The sequence below is a fragment of the Garra rufa genome, chromosome 14 (genome assembly GCF_049309525.1).
Source record: "Garra rufa chromosome 14, GarRuf1.0, whole genome shotgun sequence".
Taxonomy (NCBI): domain Eukaryota; kingdom Metazoa; phylum Chordata; class Actinopteri; order Cypriniformes; family Cyprinidae; genus Garra; species Garra rufa.
In genome coordinates, this window is record NC_133374.1 from 34602240 (window position 1) to 34618492 (window position 16253).

General features: G+C 35.0%; 1 protein-coding gene across 1 annotated transcript in view; it reads right to left on the bottom strand.

Annotated features, from left to right (window-relative positions):
- LOC141284911 (period circadian protein homolog 2-like) overlaps positions 1-15841 on the bottom strand; it is a 64065-nt gene extending 48224 nt beyond the window's left edge. The window contains exons 1-17 of the mRNA XM_073817940.1: positions 15501-15841; positions 13738-13830; positions 13373-13527; positions 13163-13284; positions 10753-10954; positions 10544-10595; positions 10107-10249; positions 9923-10001; positions 9280-9386; positions 8835-8988; positions 8631-8739; positions 4283-4453; positions 3749-3845; positions 3411-3546; positions 3166-3290; positions 2867-3067; positions 554-793 (exon numbers count right to left, since the gene is read on the bottom strand). Coding sequence (XP_073674041.1) covers positions 554-793; positions 2867-3067; positions 3166-3290; positions 3411-3546; positions 3749-3845; positions 4283-4453; positions 8631-8739; positions 8835-8988; positions 9280-9386; positions 9923-10001; positions 10107-10249; positions 10544-10595; positions 10753-10954; positions 13163-13284; positions 13373-13527; positions 13738-13830; positions 15501-15835 — 2521 coding nt within the window. The 5' untranslated portion in view covers positions 15836-15841. The remainder of the gene's footprint in view (positions 1-553; positions 794-2866; positions 3068-3165; positions 3291-3410; positions 3547-3748; positions 3846-4282; positions 4454-8630; positions 8740-8834; positions 8989-9279; positions 9387-9922; positions 10002-10106; positions 10250-10543; positions 10596-10752; positions 10955-13162; positions 13285-13372; positions 13528-13737; positions 13831-15500) is intronic.
- Between the last annotated feature and the right edge of the window lie 412 nt (positions 15842-16253).

Below are 16253 nucleotides of genomic sequence, written 5' to 3' on the forward strand. Positions count from 1 at the left end.
AGTAGGAAATATTAGTTTACATCACCAAACATTACTTTCGCCATTAACTGTAATAATCCAGTGAGATTTTTGTATGCACAGAGTCTGACAGCAGCCAGTACTCCACAGAGATTTGTTCTCACCATATTTTTTCTAAATAATCCTTAAATAAATTATTCCTATTTGATTTGGTACTCAAAAAGCTTGAGTATTGATTATTATCAAAATTGAGAATAATTGTGCTGCTTAATAATTTTGTGCAAACAGTGACACATTTTTTTATTAGATACTTTGATTAATAGAATTCAAAAGCATAACATTTATTTGAGTTAGAAATGTTTTGTAACAGTATATACATATATACACACACACACACACACACACACACACACACACACACACACACACACACACACACACACACACATTATATTAACAAAATCTAGTATATGGTATAATACAGTCAAGACTGGAACTGTTTGCTGTAAGAAGTAAATATCCACAATGTCCAGTTTGTTTTCTCACTGCCGTTGATAACATGCATCAACTCTATGTGTTTTTAATGTTTACATACCCTCGGGAGCCTGTCCTCGGTTTCTTTGTGTGCTAGGTGGGCAATCCTTCTGGAGGGCTTGATCATTCCGACGTTCCCTACATCGACTGAGAAATGCTTGCTCTTCCTTCTGTGTGTGCGCTGCCAACACCTGTTTTGTGAGTCCCAGCTTCTTATAGGCTTCCTGCTCCACTGTGGGTGGGGAAACCACACTAACAGGTGCAGAAGGGGCTGGGCTTTCTGCAGCATCCTCAATGATCTCTGCAAGCAACAGTTAAATGACATTTGAATCACAATTTTAATTTAATCTTCCTCTAAAATCAACATCTGGATCATTGTGACACCCAGCAGTACAGTGGAAAGAACAACACGGGTTCCCTACATTGCAGATATCTACTGAAACTAGGGCTGTTGATTTAACATGATAACTGAGTGTGATTTTTTATGGAAAAAAATAACACGCTAAATGAATGCGTATAATGCACCTGGCCCAGAACAGTACATCATCTTACACTGCATGCAGTTGCTGACAGACATGATGCAGGACAATAACTGACTGAGTGATTTAGCCAATTATATGCCCCTAATATTTATGTTATGAAGGAAAAAAAATGCCCCTTTATGGGTTTTTTTTGTCTTATAGTCACACAATATAGTTTAGTAATATAACATGAACAAGAGTGCTGTTTTTCCCAAATATATCTGCAAATGTAATATTTATTTTATGCACAAAATTAATATTGTGTTACATTTTAGACACAGTATTGTCTGTTTTTGCACAATTTCACAGCAACACACAGCACTTTTTTTAATGTTTATTCAATGCATTTCTTATTTAACACAATGACTTTTTGTTTGGGAGTAATTTCTTAGTCCAACTTAATGTATGATCAATTAAGAATAAATACGATTAATTAATCACCACATTGTGTAATTAATTTGATTAATTAATTAGATTGACAGCCCTGATTTAAACGTCTCTGCCATGACTTTGCTATTTCAATAAAAAAAAATTGGGATTGTGGAAGAAAGCTGTTATTATATTACTAATTTTGCAGTATTCTATGTGAAATAAGACAATTATTTAGAATTAATCATTACATCAGAAATATTTATTACTTTGTAGGGCAGTTGAGGGATTAAAATGTGTTCTCTAATTATTTAATCACAAATTAACTGCACATGAATTTGAGCTGAGACATTACCTCCCAAAATATCATTTAAAGTCATCATTGTGTTAAATGATAAAAGCATTGAATAGACATTGCAAAGAGTAGCCTTAGAAAAAAATTTATTTAATATTTGTAACAAAAACTTTTAAGGCTCCAATGTGTCCATAACATTGTTTCTCAGAAGCTTCATCTAAAGTGGCATTTAGGTATATTTACACAGGTTACTCAGAGATGGCATGAATGCATTTACACTGGTATTAGAATTGCATAAATAATGTTATGAGATTAATGGGTTTGAAATGATCTTTTAATGATACTCATGAAATGACACCGTAATTATGAAACTTAAACCGCCAATAGGTGGCAACAAATCATCATCTTAATGAGTGAGTCATTCAGTCATTTATTCAACCAATTCATTCAAATGACAAATGAAGCAAGTGACTGTGTTTATGAATGGTCACTGAATCACTGGCTCAATAGATTCATTCAAAAACGTGGATTCGTTGATTTATTCTGTATTTAACTGCACCAAATTAATGTGTTATATCGACAGCCCAATTATTTAGTGATAATGTGTCCCTAGTAAAAAAGTAATAGATTTAAAATGCATTTATTTTATACTAAGTATAGTATAGTAGTATTCCAGTCTATTAACATATTTACTGACATATAGTACATGACTTACTGATATAAAAATTATAATTAAACTTTATTTGGAGTACTACTTATGCACAATGCATATTTCTTAAAGTTAAGCCTAAAATGTGTTTTAATGTCACTATTGATAAGGATTGTATGATCTTTAAATATATGAAATTTAAATGCAAAATACTTAAAGTGTACCTAAAGCAATAGTTTAATATTTCAATAGTTCCACTTTAGCACAATCAAATATACTTAAGTATATCTTTAGTTGGACTTTAGCACAATTTTTGCACAATTAAAGTGCATAAAGTACAAAATTAGTTGTTCCAATTGTCAGACTTTAAATATACCAGTTTAGTATACTAAAAGTTTTTAACAATTTTAACAATTGCAGGGTATTTTTATTAAGTAAATAATATGTAAAAGTATTTGTAGTACACTTAGCATGAAATAAATGCATTTTAAATACATTTTAGTACATTTATTTTTCACTAGGGGTGTGATGCGTCGGTACCTGATTCTGGCTGTGTTTTTTTGTCTCCCACATGTACAATTGTACTGCTGTAGGAACACTGAGAAACCACACTGTCTGCTTTGCTGGGCAGGTCCAAAGGAGATAAAGACCCTCCAACAACACGACCTGCGGCAGGACCTGGTGGAGGCTTTTCGTTGGTCTTTATAGACATAGAAGATGGAGCTTCCACACATAAAGAATCTACAACAAAACAAAACAAACAAAAAATACAAACAGTGATTAAAAGATTTATCTTTATTTGATATCAATCAAAACATCACCTTTCAGAATAAAAATACCATCAGTTTGCTGTAGACTGGCATCAGAGGTTTTCTTGTCCTCGTCCGAATTTGAGGAGGTGGTGTTTGAGGAGAACTGATACTTTCGTTTTACTATGTTTGGGACGTTACAGCTCTCCAAATATCTGTGGTATACACAATGCAGACACATTCAAACAATACAATGCCATATATATATTGATTATTGTCAAATTTTGAAAAAGAAATTCAAATTTGAACAGTATAAAACACATGCCCATACACACCTGATGACACTGTCTAGACAGCTGATTTGCTGGTATGAGTATATTGTGTGGTCCTTCAAATCCTGCATTGTGGCAGGTCCGTCTCTGACCAGCAGTGCAGAGTCTTTCTGCTTTGCAACAGGAGACCTGAACCCTGCTAAAAACACTTAGTAAATATGCAAACATACATGCATCATGTTCACACATTGACACTTTAATATATAACACTGACATACCCTGCTGTACTATACATAGACACACTAACACACACAGACACACACACGCACACACGCACACACACACACACACACACACACACACACACACACACACACACACACACAGAGAGATATACGCACTGTCAGAAGACTTTTTCTGTTCTGCTTTGGAAGAGGAGCCTTGCTGCTCTTGAGCTTTCATCATGTGAACCCCTTTACAAATCTCCTGAAATGACCTCTGAAAAACAATATTGATTAATTGCATTTAAAAGAAAAGTTTGTGTTTACATAATATATGTGTGTACTGTGTATATTTATGTATATGTATAAATACACACACGTACATGTATATTTAAGAAATATATGTAATATATTTGTTTATATATAATATATATATATATATATATATATACACACACATACACAAACTTTTATTTTGGATGCGATTAATTGCAATTAATCGACTTGACAGCACTAATTAAAAATAAGTGCACAGGAGAACTGTTATCAATAATTTTGTCTTTGTTTAAGAGGGTTTTAACACTCCATTTCAAGTTCCTATAATAACACCTCACTGTAATAAATATAATAAATGAAAAAATGAGCATTAAGCAGATGGCTCTTACAGAAAAAAAGTTGTGAAATAAGTATGTGCATGCTTAGAAGGAGAATTACCGGTTTGCTCTTGCCCTCCTCCTTTCTGTTATTTCCGCTGATCCTGTTCCCAGCGTTTGCTGTGTTTCCATTTCCATTACTGTCACTAGAGGATGCTATGCTCAGCAGGTGCTCATGAGAACCATTACTGCCATGACTGCCATAACCGCTGGACCCCATACTGTGGACCGGCTGCGAGACAAAAATGTACAGTGTATTTCATTGTTGAAAAAGACTTTAAACTGAAACTAGCAACTAGCCCTGGCAACAGTCACTGACACATCAATTATAAACTCCACATTATGTGTTTGTGGAGAATGTGAGGCCATCTGTGGAACTTTAAAACTGACTTGCTGTAGCCTATCAAATATTTGCTTGCAGTATGTTGCAATTGACATCTGGCCCAGCTCTAGGCCAAGCAAGCAGTTACACTTGGCCCAAATGCAGCAAAGAATTACGGCCCTTGTCTGGCCCAGATATGGATTGCAGACATAGGAGCAAGCTCCTATTGCATTATAGCCCCTCATGTCCGGCAGATCATTTTCTTATCTAGCCCCTAAACTCTGGAACAATCTATCTAACACTGTTGGGGAGGCAGACACAATCTGTCAGTTTAAATCTAGATTAAAGACACATCTCTTTAACCTGGCCTACACATAAAACATTAACACATTCCTATAATTCAAATCCGTTAAAGAATTGTTAGGCTGCACTGATTAGGTCAACCAGAACCGAAAACACTTCAGACCAGATCCAGTCTGTATCCAGATCAGATGGTCACTGCAGTCCCCCGGATCCAGTCCGTACCCAGCTCAGATCATGGATCACCACCTGGAGATGACTTCTATAGCCCTGAATGTCAACCAGATGAGCTCCAGAGACAGATCATCAATGAAGACCTCGCCACCTAGACGGCTATTGGCGCTACGACACGGGAACCTGATGAGTTCTCTGCAATCTGACATTGGTACAAACTGCTGGTTTCATCTGGCCAGAGGAGAACTGGTCCCCCGACTGAGCCTGGTTTCTCCCAAGGTTTTTTCTCCATTTCTGTCACCTGTGGAGTTTTGGTTCCTTGCTGCTGTCGCCTCTGGCTTGCTTAGTTGGGGACACTTTCCAGCGATATCCTATACTATTTGAACTGAACTGGATGCAGGGATTAAAGAAAAAAAAAATCTTCTGACTGAAAATTTTTCCTCCACAAAATCTTTGCCAAACACCATTCCACAGCCATACCTGTCACACACCCACTTTATAAGCTGTTTTTTTCCTTCGTATAGTGTGTGTCCTCCTAATTTCAAAAATGTAGAAGCATCTTCTGATCAATAATAGAAAATTCTGATAAAAAAATTATCCTTCTTTTTACCATTGTAATGGCATTTTTTAATTTTTATTAAATGTCATTATCTGTCAAACTAAAAAAAAAAAAAAAAAAAAATATATATATATATATATATATATATATATATATATATATATTTATTTATTTATTATTTTAAAAAAAAATTCTAATTAAAACAATATAATAGCAGAATAAGACAAATAAATTACCAATCATATAAAATTAGTATTAATAAAAAATAATTTGTACTACAAAGGTGGCATAAAGGAACACAAAAGTGGCTTGAAGGTGCAATTTCAGACATTTAATGATGCATAAGTGCAAATAAATTCATAAATTCATGTTGAGATAAATGTTTTAAATATACATTTTAATATAGAAATATTACGTTTTAAATAACTGTAAGTCTAATTTACAATGACACTAAATCCGCCAGCAGGTGGCGGTAAGTCAAATGATTCGTTTGAACGGCTGATTCATTCAAGAGGTCCTTGCTGCAGGCTGTAGCGCGATGACGTAGTTGGATCAGGTCCAATACGTACTGGACGTTTTTTTTTTTTTTTATTGCCAAGGTACAAAGCACAAAAGTACAAAAATGTCAGCATTATACATGTATATAATAAAAATAAATAAATACAAAACAAAACCTTAAACAATATAAATTAAAAGGATGAAAGAAATTGATAGTTTTAGAAGCCTTAACATTTTTGGATGATGAAATAGTTTGGATATACTGTTGAACCTCTTTTTTAAAATAATAAATGGTGGTAATAAATAAGTGGTTTGTTTTGCCGACGTCATAGACACATGAAGTAGCGATCTCTGAATATAATACGCGTGCGCTGGTTTAAAGGGACAATATTGTATTGTGACAATATTCTAACCTGTGTACTAGTAGTGATGAAAATTAATAAGTAATAATTAATGAATAATAATTTACACAAATGTGATGCTTATGTTGTGATGTGATGCTCTCTACACACATGCAAAATGTTACTATTTTAAAGTTTTAAATTGCATAACTTTAGAGCTTTTTTAGAGCTATTTGTCAAGTATTATTTTCAGTGAGTGTATATACAACATATTAAAATGAAGCCATTTTATTCAGGTCATATTTATTGTTGAGTGGAAGCAAAAATATGTCATTTTATGTCATTTTAAAAATATGTCTCTATGTCATTTTAATCCTAAAGTTACAATACAATAAGGTATGTAAAATACTTGAAATACCAGTACACATTCAAGGGAAATGGAAAAATAATAACACCACCAGTAAAAAATAATAATAATAATAATAATAATCTTGTCAGATGTCAAAAAAATAGTGTGCTTAATGATATTTTGACTGGTAAGAATTCCTTCTTTAATTACAGTAATCTACATTGATCAGCAAATTGAAGCAGAACCCAATGTCAGCAGGGCATGTACATATATGGGGGAAAAAAACAACATTAAACATTAGATTCAATGTACAAACTGATCATATATTGAAATATCAGCAAAGCAAACCACCACGCATGCGCGTTACAACGTCCAGTACGTATTGGACCTGATCCAGCTACGTCATCATGCTACAGGCTGCAGCGAGGACTGTCTCGATTCATTCGGGAATGAAGCAAGGGACTGTCTTTACGAATGGATAATCATGAACGGAAGATTCTTTCATAAACTCGCTTTCATTCATGAATGAAACACCGCTGTTTTGCTTTTAGAAATGCGCAGTGGCTGAGCTGTTACTTTATTTGGAAATATTTTCATTTAAAAAATAGAGTAAAATCAGGCAGTAGAGATGTAGTCAGACAACGTAAGTCACTTGATATTTTCTTGTTATAGAACTGTTGTATTAAATCAATATTACATTTGCTTACTCCCTTAACAATTGTTTAAATTAGTCACTGTCCTTTTCGCGTTCTGTGGGCGCACAGACAATGATCTATAAGAGAGCGCGCAAATGAATCTCTCTTTCACTTTAAATGAGAAGGACTCAAAAGCACGTGAAAATGATACCTTCCAATGTGTATTAATACCCGCGCCGAAATTCAAGTTCTGCTCTGTGTTCTCTGCTAAATACCTGACTGTGAATGATGCCAGCGGCATCACTATGTTGTCACTGAGCTGCAGCCACGGCCGGGATGATTTTTGGTGTGCTGACAGAACAACAACAACAATGCGTAATAGGTTTCTTTTCCCTTCATTTTCTCTAACTGACGGAAATCCGTCATAGACTTGTTGCAGGTAACGGAAATCCGTCGTAACGACGGAGAACTTTAATCCCTGTGGATGATGATATCACTGAATTCATTGATGAACTGCCTTTAACTGAAAATTGATTGTTTACAATAATGCGTTACTTACACACTATTGTCCTGTTTAAATACTCTGAAGTTGCTTTGACACAATCTGTATTGTTAAAAGCGCTATATAAATAAATAAATAAAGGTGACATGAGCCATAACTGGCCCAAATCTCAGCCAAATAGTAACTTGTAACCAGCCCCGAACTGGACCAGAACATGTTTTAATAGTGCTATACAATCTCAGCCTTCATTCAACCACATAAAGACCATGCCCTGATAGCAAGCAACCATTGAATCGATGTTAAAAATAGTTAATTTCAAAATGTTTTCAACATTAATAGCGGGTGCGAAAGTGATATTAATTCAGTTTCATTAACACTGACAAATCAACTATTTTTAACATTGATTCAATGGTTGCTTGCTATCAGGGCATGGTCTCTGTGTGGTTGACTGAAGGCTGAGATTGGGTAGCACCATTAAAACATGTTCTGGCCCAGTTCAGTGCTGGTTATAAGTTACTATTTGGCTGAGATTTGGGCCAGTTATGGCTCATGTGTGGCTCATGTCTGTAGTCCAGATCTGGGCCACACAAGGGCCATAATTCATTGCTGCATTTTGGCCGAGTGTAACTGCTTACTTGGCCCAGAGCTGGGCCAGATGTCAATTGCTATGTGGGACAGTAAGTAAAAAGAGTGATGTATTTATGTGTCTGCAAAATCGTGAGATTTCACCTGTAGAAGCAGTCTGTGAATCTGTTCAGTAATTTCCTGTATATCTGAATCCATGATCTTTTCCTCTGTGAAAGCCGGAGCTGAAAACACATCCTCACTCATAGGACCCCTGCACATAGACACAGAAATGTGTATTATATCTACCTTCATGTACATTATATAAAAGACCTTTACATATATAAATAAGCATTGGTGAAAACTCACATGCGAACTTTGTGTCGTCCGATAACAAAGGACACCTTCCGGCTCCATGGGTTTACAAAGCTACACCAGCTTGTATCTAGAGTAATATATTCTCCATTTCTCACACAGAATCGGATAGAGGAGTGATCAAATGGCTGCCCAACATACTGCAGAACTGTAGGAAAGAGAGACAATTAGGAAAGCAAGGACAATACTGGGTGAGACTGGCTGAGGGCAGCATAATTCCAGTTATAGGTTTCAGTTTTAGTTTGTCTTCATTAGTACTACATAATAATGCTCAAATTTCCTTTATCTGTTGTCACAAACAAACTGAATTTGTAGTGCACAACATGACAAAAATTATGTAAAAAGTAAGATTTGCCTGCTTGAGTGTAAAGCACCCTCATTTTAACAAAAAAAAAGCAATGCTCATCAATTGTGTTTGTGAATAAATTTGTATTCTTACTTTTCCGGTGCACTGCCAGCATTATAGGTCTGTCACTGGGATGCAGGTGTAACAGAAAGGGTGTCCCAATCAAGTCCTGAGGAAGATATCCTAACAGAGGCACTGCCCTGAAAAGCATGCAGGTATTAGGTGTGCTTTTGCATTATACTATTCAGTTTCAGTCTGTCTTTATTTCCCAAAGTAAATTTGGTTACAGCATTTAGACAAAGCTAACGGAATAAAATATTGTCTAAATAGATTTGTTCTAATAACAGATATTCCAAAATGAATGCCATAGGGAAGGGGTTGAAACCCATGGTGCACTAGGCAGCTATCATCCAACATTATACTCTGGACTTTTCCCAACACCTGCCTTTGGTGTAACTTGGCCAAGCTCATCTGCTTCTATCCGTTTATTTTACCACCCTTATTTTTAAAATAAAAATATGTAATGACAAATTTACATTTAATCATTTAGCAGACTCTTTTATCCAAAGCGACTTACAAATGAGGACAACAGAAGCAAAATAGAATTACTTATAGACTTATTGCTGTAACCAAAGTTACCTTTAAGATGCATAATACAGTATTTGCAGGTGATGACAAACTAATCACGGTCTGCTATTTTCTTCAATCATAGGTAACACTGATCTCAGACACAAACCTTTCATCAACATCTTGAAACACACAGTTTGGCGTGTGAGTTGTGGTGAAGATTCGCTTATCGGGTGGAATTCTTGGAGCTGCAAATTAGAAAAAAAATATATATCAAAAGACACAACCTATTTAGTTATTATATTAGCTTGTAACCTAAAAACACGAGGGCAAGAGCAACTGTGTGTGATTACCTTCATATCCAGAGTGAACTCTCTCAGCCAGTATGAGGCAGCAGAAATGTTCCTCAGAGAGCTCAGAGTCTTGAACCTTCATCAAATATGGAGTCATCCTGAATGGGTAGTACTGCAGATCTCCTTCCTTCTCTTTACCACCACTACACACAAAAACATATTTTAAGGATAATTTCAAACCTAGTCTTGCGTCACCAGACTTTTGATTAACAGCATAATTACACTGGTCCACTTACAGTTTAACAGCCCAAATAAATATGAATCATTTGATTAACATGTAAAGTGCAACATCAGTTTTTTTTCACATGACATTTAGGGGCTCCAGGTATCAATATGCATCAGACAGTCAATAGCCAGTCACTATTTGCATTTATAGTTATAAACACTTAACATGAATTTGTGTTTGTATAATAGTGCTTGATTCAAGTCTGTCTGACCTGATTCGACAGAAGAAAGATTTCTCCTGCATGAACTCAGTCGATGATGACTCTGAAAAACAGCAAAAGCGAAGAAGGTGAACAAGATGAATGCAAGATGTAAAGAAATAAGGAGAGTAAATAAATAAGGACTCTCCGTCAACCTGTTTCCCCAAAGACAAAACCATACATTGTATGGAGCCACATTTACTGTGCATTGGTAGACTGACCTGTTCCGGTGCACATGCTCCAAGATGGAAGTCTGTATGGTGTTGTAAAACTGTAGAACACACTGACGTCACGAGGTGTCAGAAACTCAACAAACTTTCTGTCTTTGAACTCATCTTTTCTGCAGTTCAAGATTCCTGCAGCCTGTTCGGAAATGTACACGATCTTTCCCGTGATCAGGGACACCGCAACTGCAAAGATATCCTTCAGACACAAAAAACACCAACATTTTTTTAAGAATTGTCTTTTTGTTCGTCTGGCACATAAGGAAGTCAAGAACTTAGCAGTGTCCAGTGCAACTCAGTATAGCATGCCTATTATTAACATATTGGATGTTTATTTGTATCAATAAAGCAGATATTCTACATCCCCAATCCTACCTATTACCTAAACTTAACTTGTTTTTTTGAGGCAAAGGTCAGAGTTATTGGTTTGTTAATGGTGAGAATTAGACCTTAAAATAAAGTGTGACCATATATTCTCAACCTCCTCTACATGCAAGACGCTCTGTTGCCACAAATTAAATTTTTTGAAAACAATTCAACCAAATCATCAGTAAACTATTATATAAAGTTTATTAATAGACAATTGAGTGATTCTAAGAATGTAAAGATGATGAAAGAATAATGATAATCACTGATCACTGCTTTCTTGTTGCCTCTGCTTTCTTCAAATACCACTAAATATTTTTTAACAACATTTAAGTCTGGAGACTGAACATGCCACAATAATTGAATACATCTACAGCCACCTATTGGTTATTAATGGTAAGCAAAGTGTGTGTCAAAACAATGTCAAAATCATTATATCCATTTTGAACAGAAAATAGAAAAGAATAAATATGATTTGTATTACAAAAAATCTTAGAACCTAAAAGTAGATCATAGGTCAGTCTGGGCAGGCACGTGCACAGGTAGGGCTCAACCTGTGCTGAGCACATGCCCTTTTTGTAATTACACTCGGAAGTGCCCTATTTTTGGGGGAGGTTTTTTTTATAAATCAATGCTATTGGTAACCCTTTACGTCTGTTTGTCTTTAAAAAAAATATTAAACCAATTAAAGGCATTAAAAAGCGCATCTCACAACATCAGTCAGAGTCATAGAGCAGAAGCAACAGTAAAATATCTTGTTGTTTGCATAAGTGCAACGTTGTCTTTATGAAATAAACAGTAGTATGTCTATAAAGGTTCATATAATGCATCACCACACCGGTGTGATGTTGACGTAATGTGATGTCGTCGTTTTAATGATGGACAAATTCGCTGGTCAAAAACCCGCGGTGTAATCGTTAACTGCATTTGAGTTTGACACAAAGCAACCGAGTTTTTTGTCAGCTAGGTAAAATATACGAAATTTCTACTTTGATTTTATGGCTATCTGCTGAAAAGTTATTAATACTAATTAAATATAATATAAGAATATTATTGTGTTATTTTTTTGGTGGTGGAGGGGTTCGTGGCAAGGTTAATTTAGTTTTGCTTTTTTAAATTCGTTTTATTTTGATATAGTTTTCAAACTTTAAATAAAATTTAGTTTAGTTTTTATTTGTTTCATTAACAATTTTGTTAGTTTTAGTTTAGTTTCTATTTTGTGAACACATTTCTATTTAGTTTTTATATAGTTTACTTTGAGTTTTAGTTTTTTCAAACAGAGATCACGATTTCCGCCCAATTCTAAACTAAGCAAACTAATGTGAGACAAAATATCAATTGCTGCAGTATATGTAAAAGTGTTTAATTAATTTGAATGAATTATTAGTCATTTAATGCATAATATTTGTATTTAAATATAATATATTTAATACACCAATTTATAATATTACATTTATGAAAAAGTGGTTTGAATGAATAAATGACTTGCTCACAAATACATTACTGGATGAATCTGCGTTTTTGAATCAGTCCCGATGATCGCTTGTGTTACATAAAAAATGCCTAAAACTGATGGAGTAGCCTAGATTTAAAGCAGAAACGATTATTTATTTTTGATAATTATTATTTTATTTCAGTTAGTTTTTCAATAAAAGTTGTTAGTTTAATTTCGTTCTAGTTTTTCATTTATTTTTACATTTTTATTTTATTTCAGTTTACGAAAATGTTTTCTGATCAATAGTTTTAGTCTTAGTTTTAGTTTTAGTTTTCGTTTACGAAAATAACCTTAGTTTGTGGAGGGGGTGCCCTTTTTTCAGTTTCAGCACATGCCCCTCAAAAGGTGCACGGCCCTGAGTCTGGGATTTGGGTTCGGCATATGCAGTGCATCCCAAGTGGTCTAGGTCTATATAAAAGACATTAATTATGTTTAAACTGATTTTGACAATAATATACTTAACTTTATTTAATGTTTGCAGAGAGCATCTGGACACTTACTGTAAGTTTAAGGTTGTTTAAGTTTGTGTTTGTATGTACTACTTACAGCATTTTTGAGAGTATATTCTGAGGTAATACTGTTGATTTCTTCAATAGTATATGAGGACACGTCCAGACCTGAGGGCTGACTGTCATTGATCATAAGCATCTGATAGTACTCTTCATTGGCTGCAAAAACAAAGAAATACATGCTAAGCTTAAACAATATTAGTATACATAAAAACAGCAAAAATTATTGTGTTTGTGGTTGTCTGACCTTTGACTTGTTTGACACAGCGCAGGGCATATCTGAGAGTGTGTAGTGTGCTTGCCCGGCCCTTGCTGCGTTTGTCAGGAGGGAGGTGATATTTCAGCTCTTTTAAGGTCTTAAAAAGCTCCTTCTGAGTCTTAGCCTTTGCTGACTGTTCACTACTGCAGAGACAATAGACATACAAAACCACACTTGTATTAATCCTATTGTACCCACTGTTAAAAGGGGTCACTGCATTATTTTACAATGTAAAACATTCTCTAACTTCCCGAATCAACACTCCCTTACTACTTCAGAAAGAGAAGCTGATTGTCTTCTTCATTAAGTGATACATCTATATTATAGCTATTCAATGCTTGTGGCTGTTTTACCTGCAGCCGCTGGTTGATGGGTTGTCTTGCTCTGAACTGACCAGGCTGAAAGCATTGTTGCTACTGGGAGGGGAAAGACTTTGCGAGTTTGAGCTACAGAAGAGAAGTAAAAGGTAAGAGAACAACAATTATAAGTGAGACAGACATAAAATGACTGGAGAATTTCTGACTGTCAGGGCACTATTATCAAAACTTGAAATAATACTTTATTTTATATTAGACTGCTTTTTTCTGTCAGGGTCTCAAACTAAGGGGGTAATAAAACAGAGGACAGACAAACAACCTCAAGTTTACCTAAGGACATACAAAAATACTTCCTTCACTTCTCTGGATTTATATGTTTTTCGTTATCTTCTTTAAAACATACTGTGTCTGGTAGCTCTGTCTTGGGTGATTTAATCACAAGTGGACATACAGTATGAGATATAGTCCAAGGAATATTAATACCAGGTGTATAGGTAAATTGCTACTGCCAGTGAGTGACTTTTAAGTTTGTATAGTACTGCTGCAGATGGTTTCAGATGAGGCGAAATTGTGTAAAATATAAAGGCAAAATATTAAATGTGACATTTAATATAACGTTAAACAATGCCATAGTTAGTGCTTTTTCAGTGAATGTACAATTTTAATTTCAGCAGGACTAAAACAATTTGTTTCATTAAAATTCCTTTAAGTGTTTCAGTCTTAAATTGCTTGCAAAGTCAGCCCTTTGCAAGCAAAAAAAAAATCTTGCCACAGCGCACCGGCAGATATAATAATTATGAATATGTCTGATAAAACAGCAAGGAGACTACATTAACGTTTTAATAATGTATTGATTAACCAGCGCTTTGTTTGTTTTTGGCTTGAAAGATGAATTTAGCAACACTGACTCATCATCTCCGCAGTAGTGATGCACCTGTATGAGTGTTTCACATGGATTACATAATGTGAGACCATTTGTTTTCTATTTGAATTGGTTCATTTGAAAGACATTTCACTCTCAATAGATATATTGCAAAGTGCATGATGTAAAGTGGCTACTATATACATATTTTAGATGAAAAGCCATATTTGAGGTCGATGAATGATAGATGACTACATAAAATGTTGGTCGATTAAGCCTCTTCTCAATGACTATTAGGGGGAAACTTAATGATTTTTTCAACATTTTTGAATCACAGTATTAACAGATGTCTTTAGTTACAATATTTTTTTGAGTTGACTGGGAATTCCCTGCCATGCTTGCTTACTTACTCATTTTGCCTCTGCTGAGACTGGCCCTTGCTGCTTGCAGCTATAGTTGTCATTTTTTATTATTAAGTAATAACACACAAGCAAGCATGCTGTTGTGCTGAATAAACTCTGGCCACAACAGCATCATACCACATGGCTGTCTATTTAATACATTAATTTGAAGCAATTAATTATGGGAAAAATAACACAAAATTATAAATGCACTTAACACACCACATCATCAGATGCATGTAGTTGCTGATAAACATGATGCTGGACAATGACTGACTAGAATAGAATAGAATAAGAATAAATATCTGCACAATTGCAAATGTGATATTGACTGTTGTTCATAGCAATGCTGCATATCAGATTGCTCATCCAGGTTATTAAAACTGGGTTTACTTTCATGTCCCTTATATCACACCATAAACCTACACTCTCATTTCATAAAAACGCAACTGGTACCATCTTGCTTCTCAATAATCAATTGTATTATGTTACACATTATTATTTTACACATTATGATACAATATGTATTCCCTCACCTCTTGTTACTTCCTGATGATGCCATGATTGCAGAATCCTTTCCGTTTCCACTGGAACTACCCACAGACTCATTTCCATGTGATTCATTACTGTGGGACTCATTACTGTGAGATTCGGTGCCACTTCCACTTGAGCCACTTCCGCCCATCTCTATGTCCTCATGCATCTGTGTTTGAGGCCTCGGAGATGTGGGTGGGTCATGACTGCTGTCACTCCCCTCAGAGGCCCCGCCCATGTGGTGCAGGTGAGACATGGAGCCACACGGGGACTCAGACTCCCCTTCCTCAGACATGCCCCTGTACAGGTAGGGCTGTGGCTCTGTCTCACCTGACATGGACAAGGTCAAGCTTTACATTTCAGGTCAAAGGTCCCCTGACCCAATTACATGTTGTAGCTGTAAAAAAACAAAACAAAGGGCATTAATGCTTTTTTCCTGCAAAATAAATAATATTTATTGATTAAGTAAGTTGTATATTAATGTAATAATTCTATTTTTGTCTCATAAAACTAAAATAAATGAATAGATCCTGTCATTAAGTGTATTAAAAAATACATTAAAAAGGCAATTCATGCATACAATGACTTTGCGATGGTAAGCATGTTTTTATTTCTAAATTAAAATTAATGTAATATAGGGGTAATATAGACTCTCAAGTATCAAAAACGTTAAACAATTGCCCAGTCTCCCCTAGTTAACTGATATTATATATTTTTTTTATTCATAGTTCCCTGATATATAGAAACCATAGAAA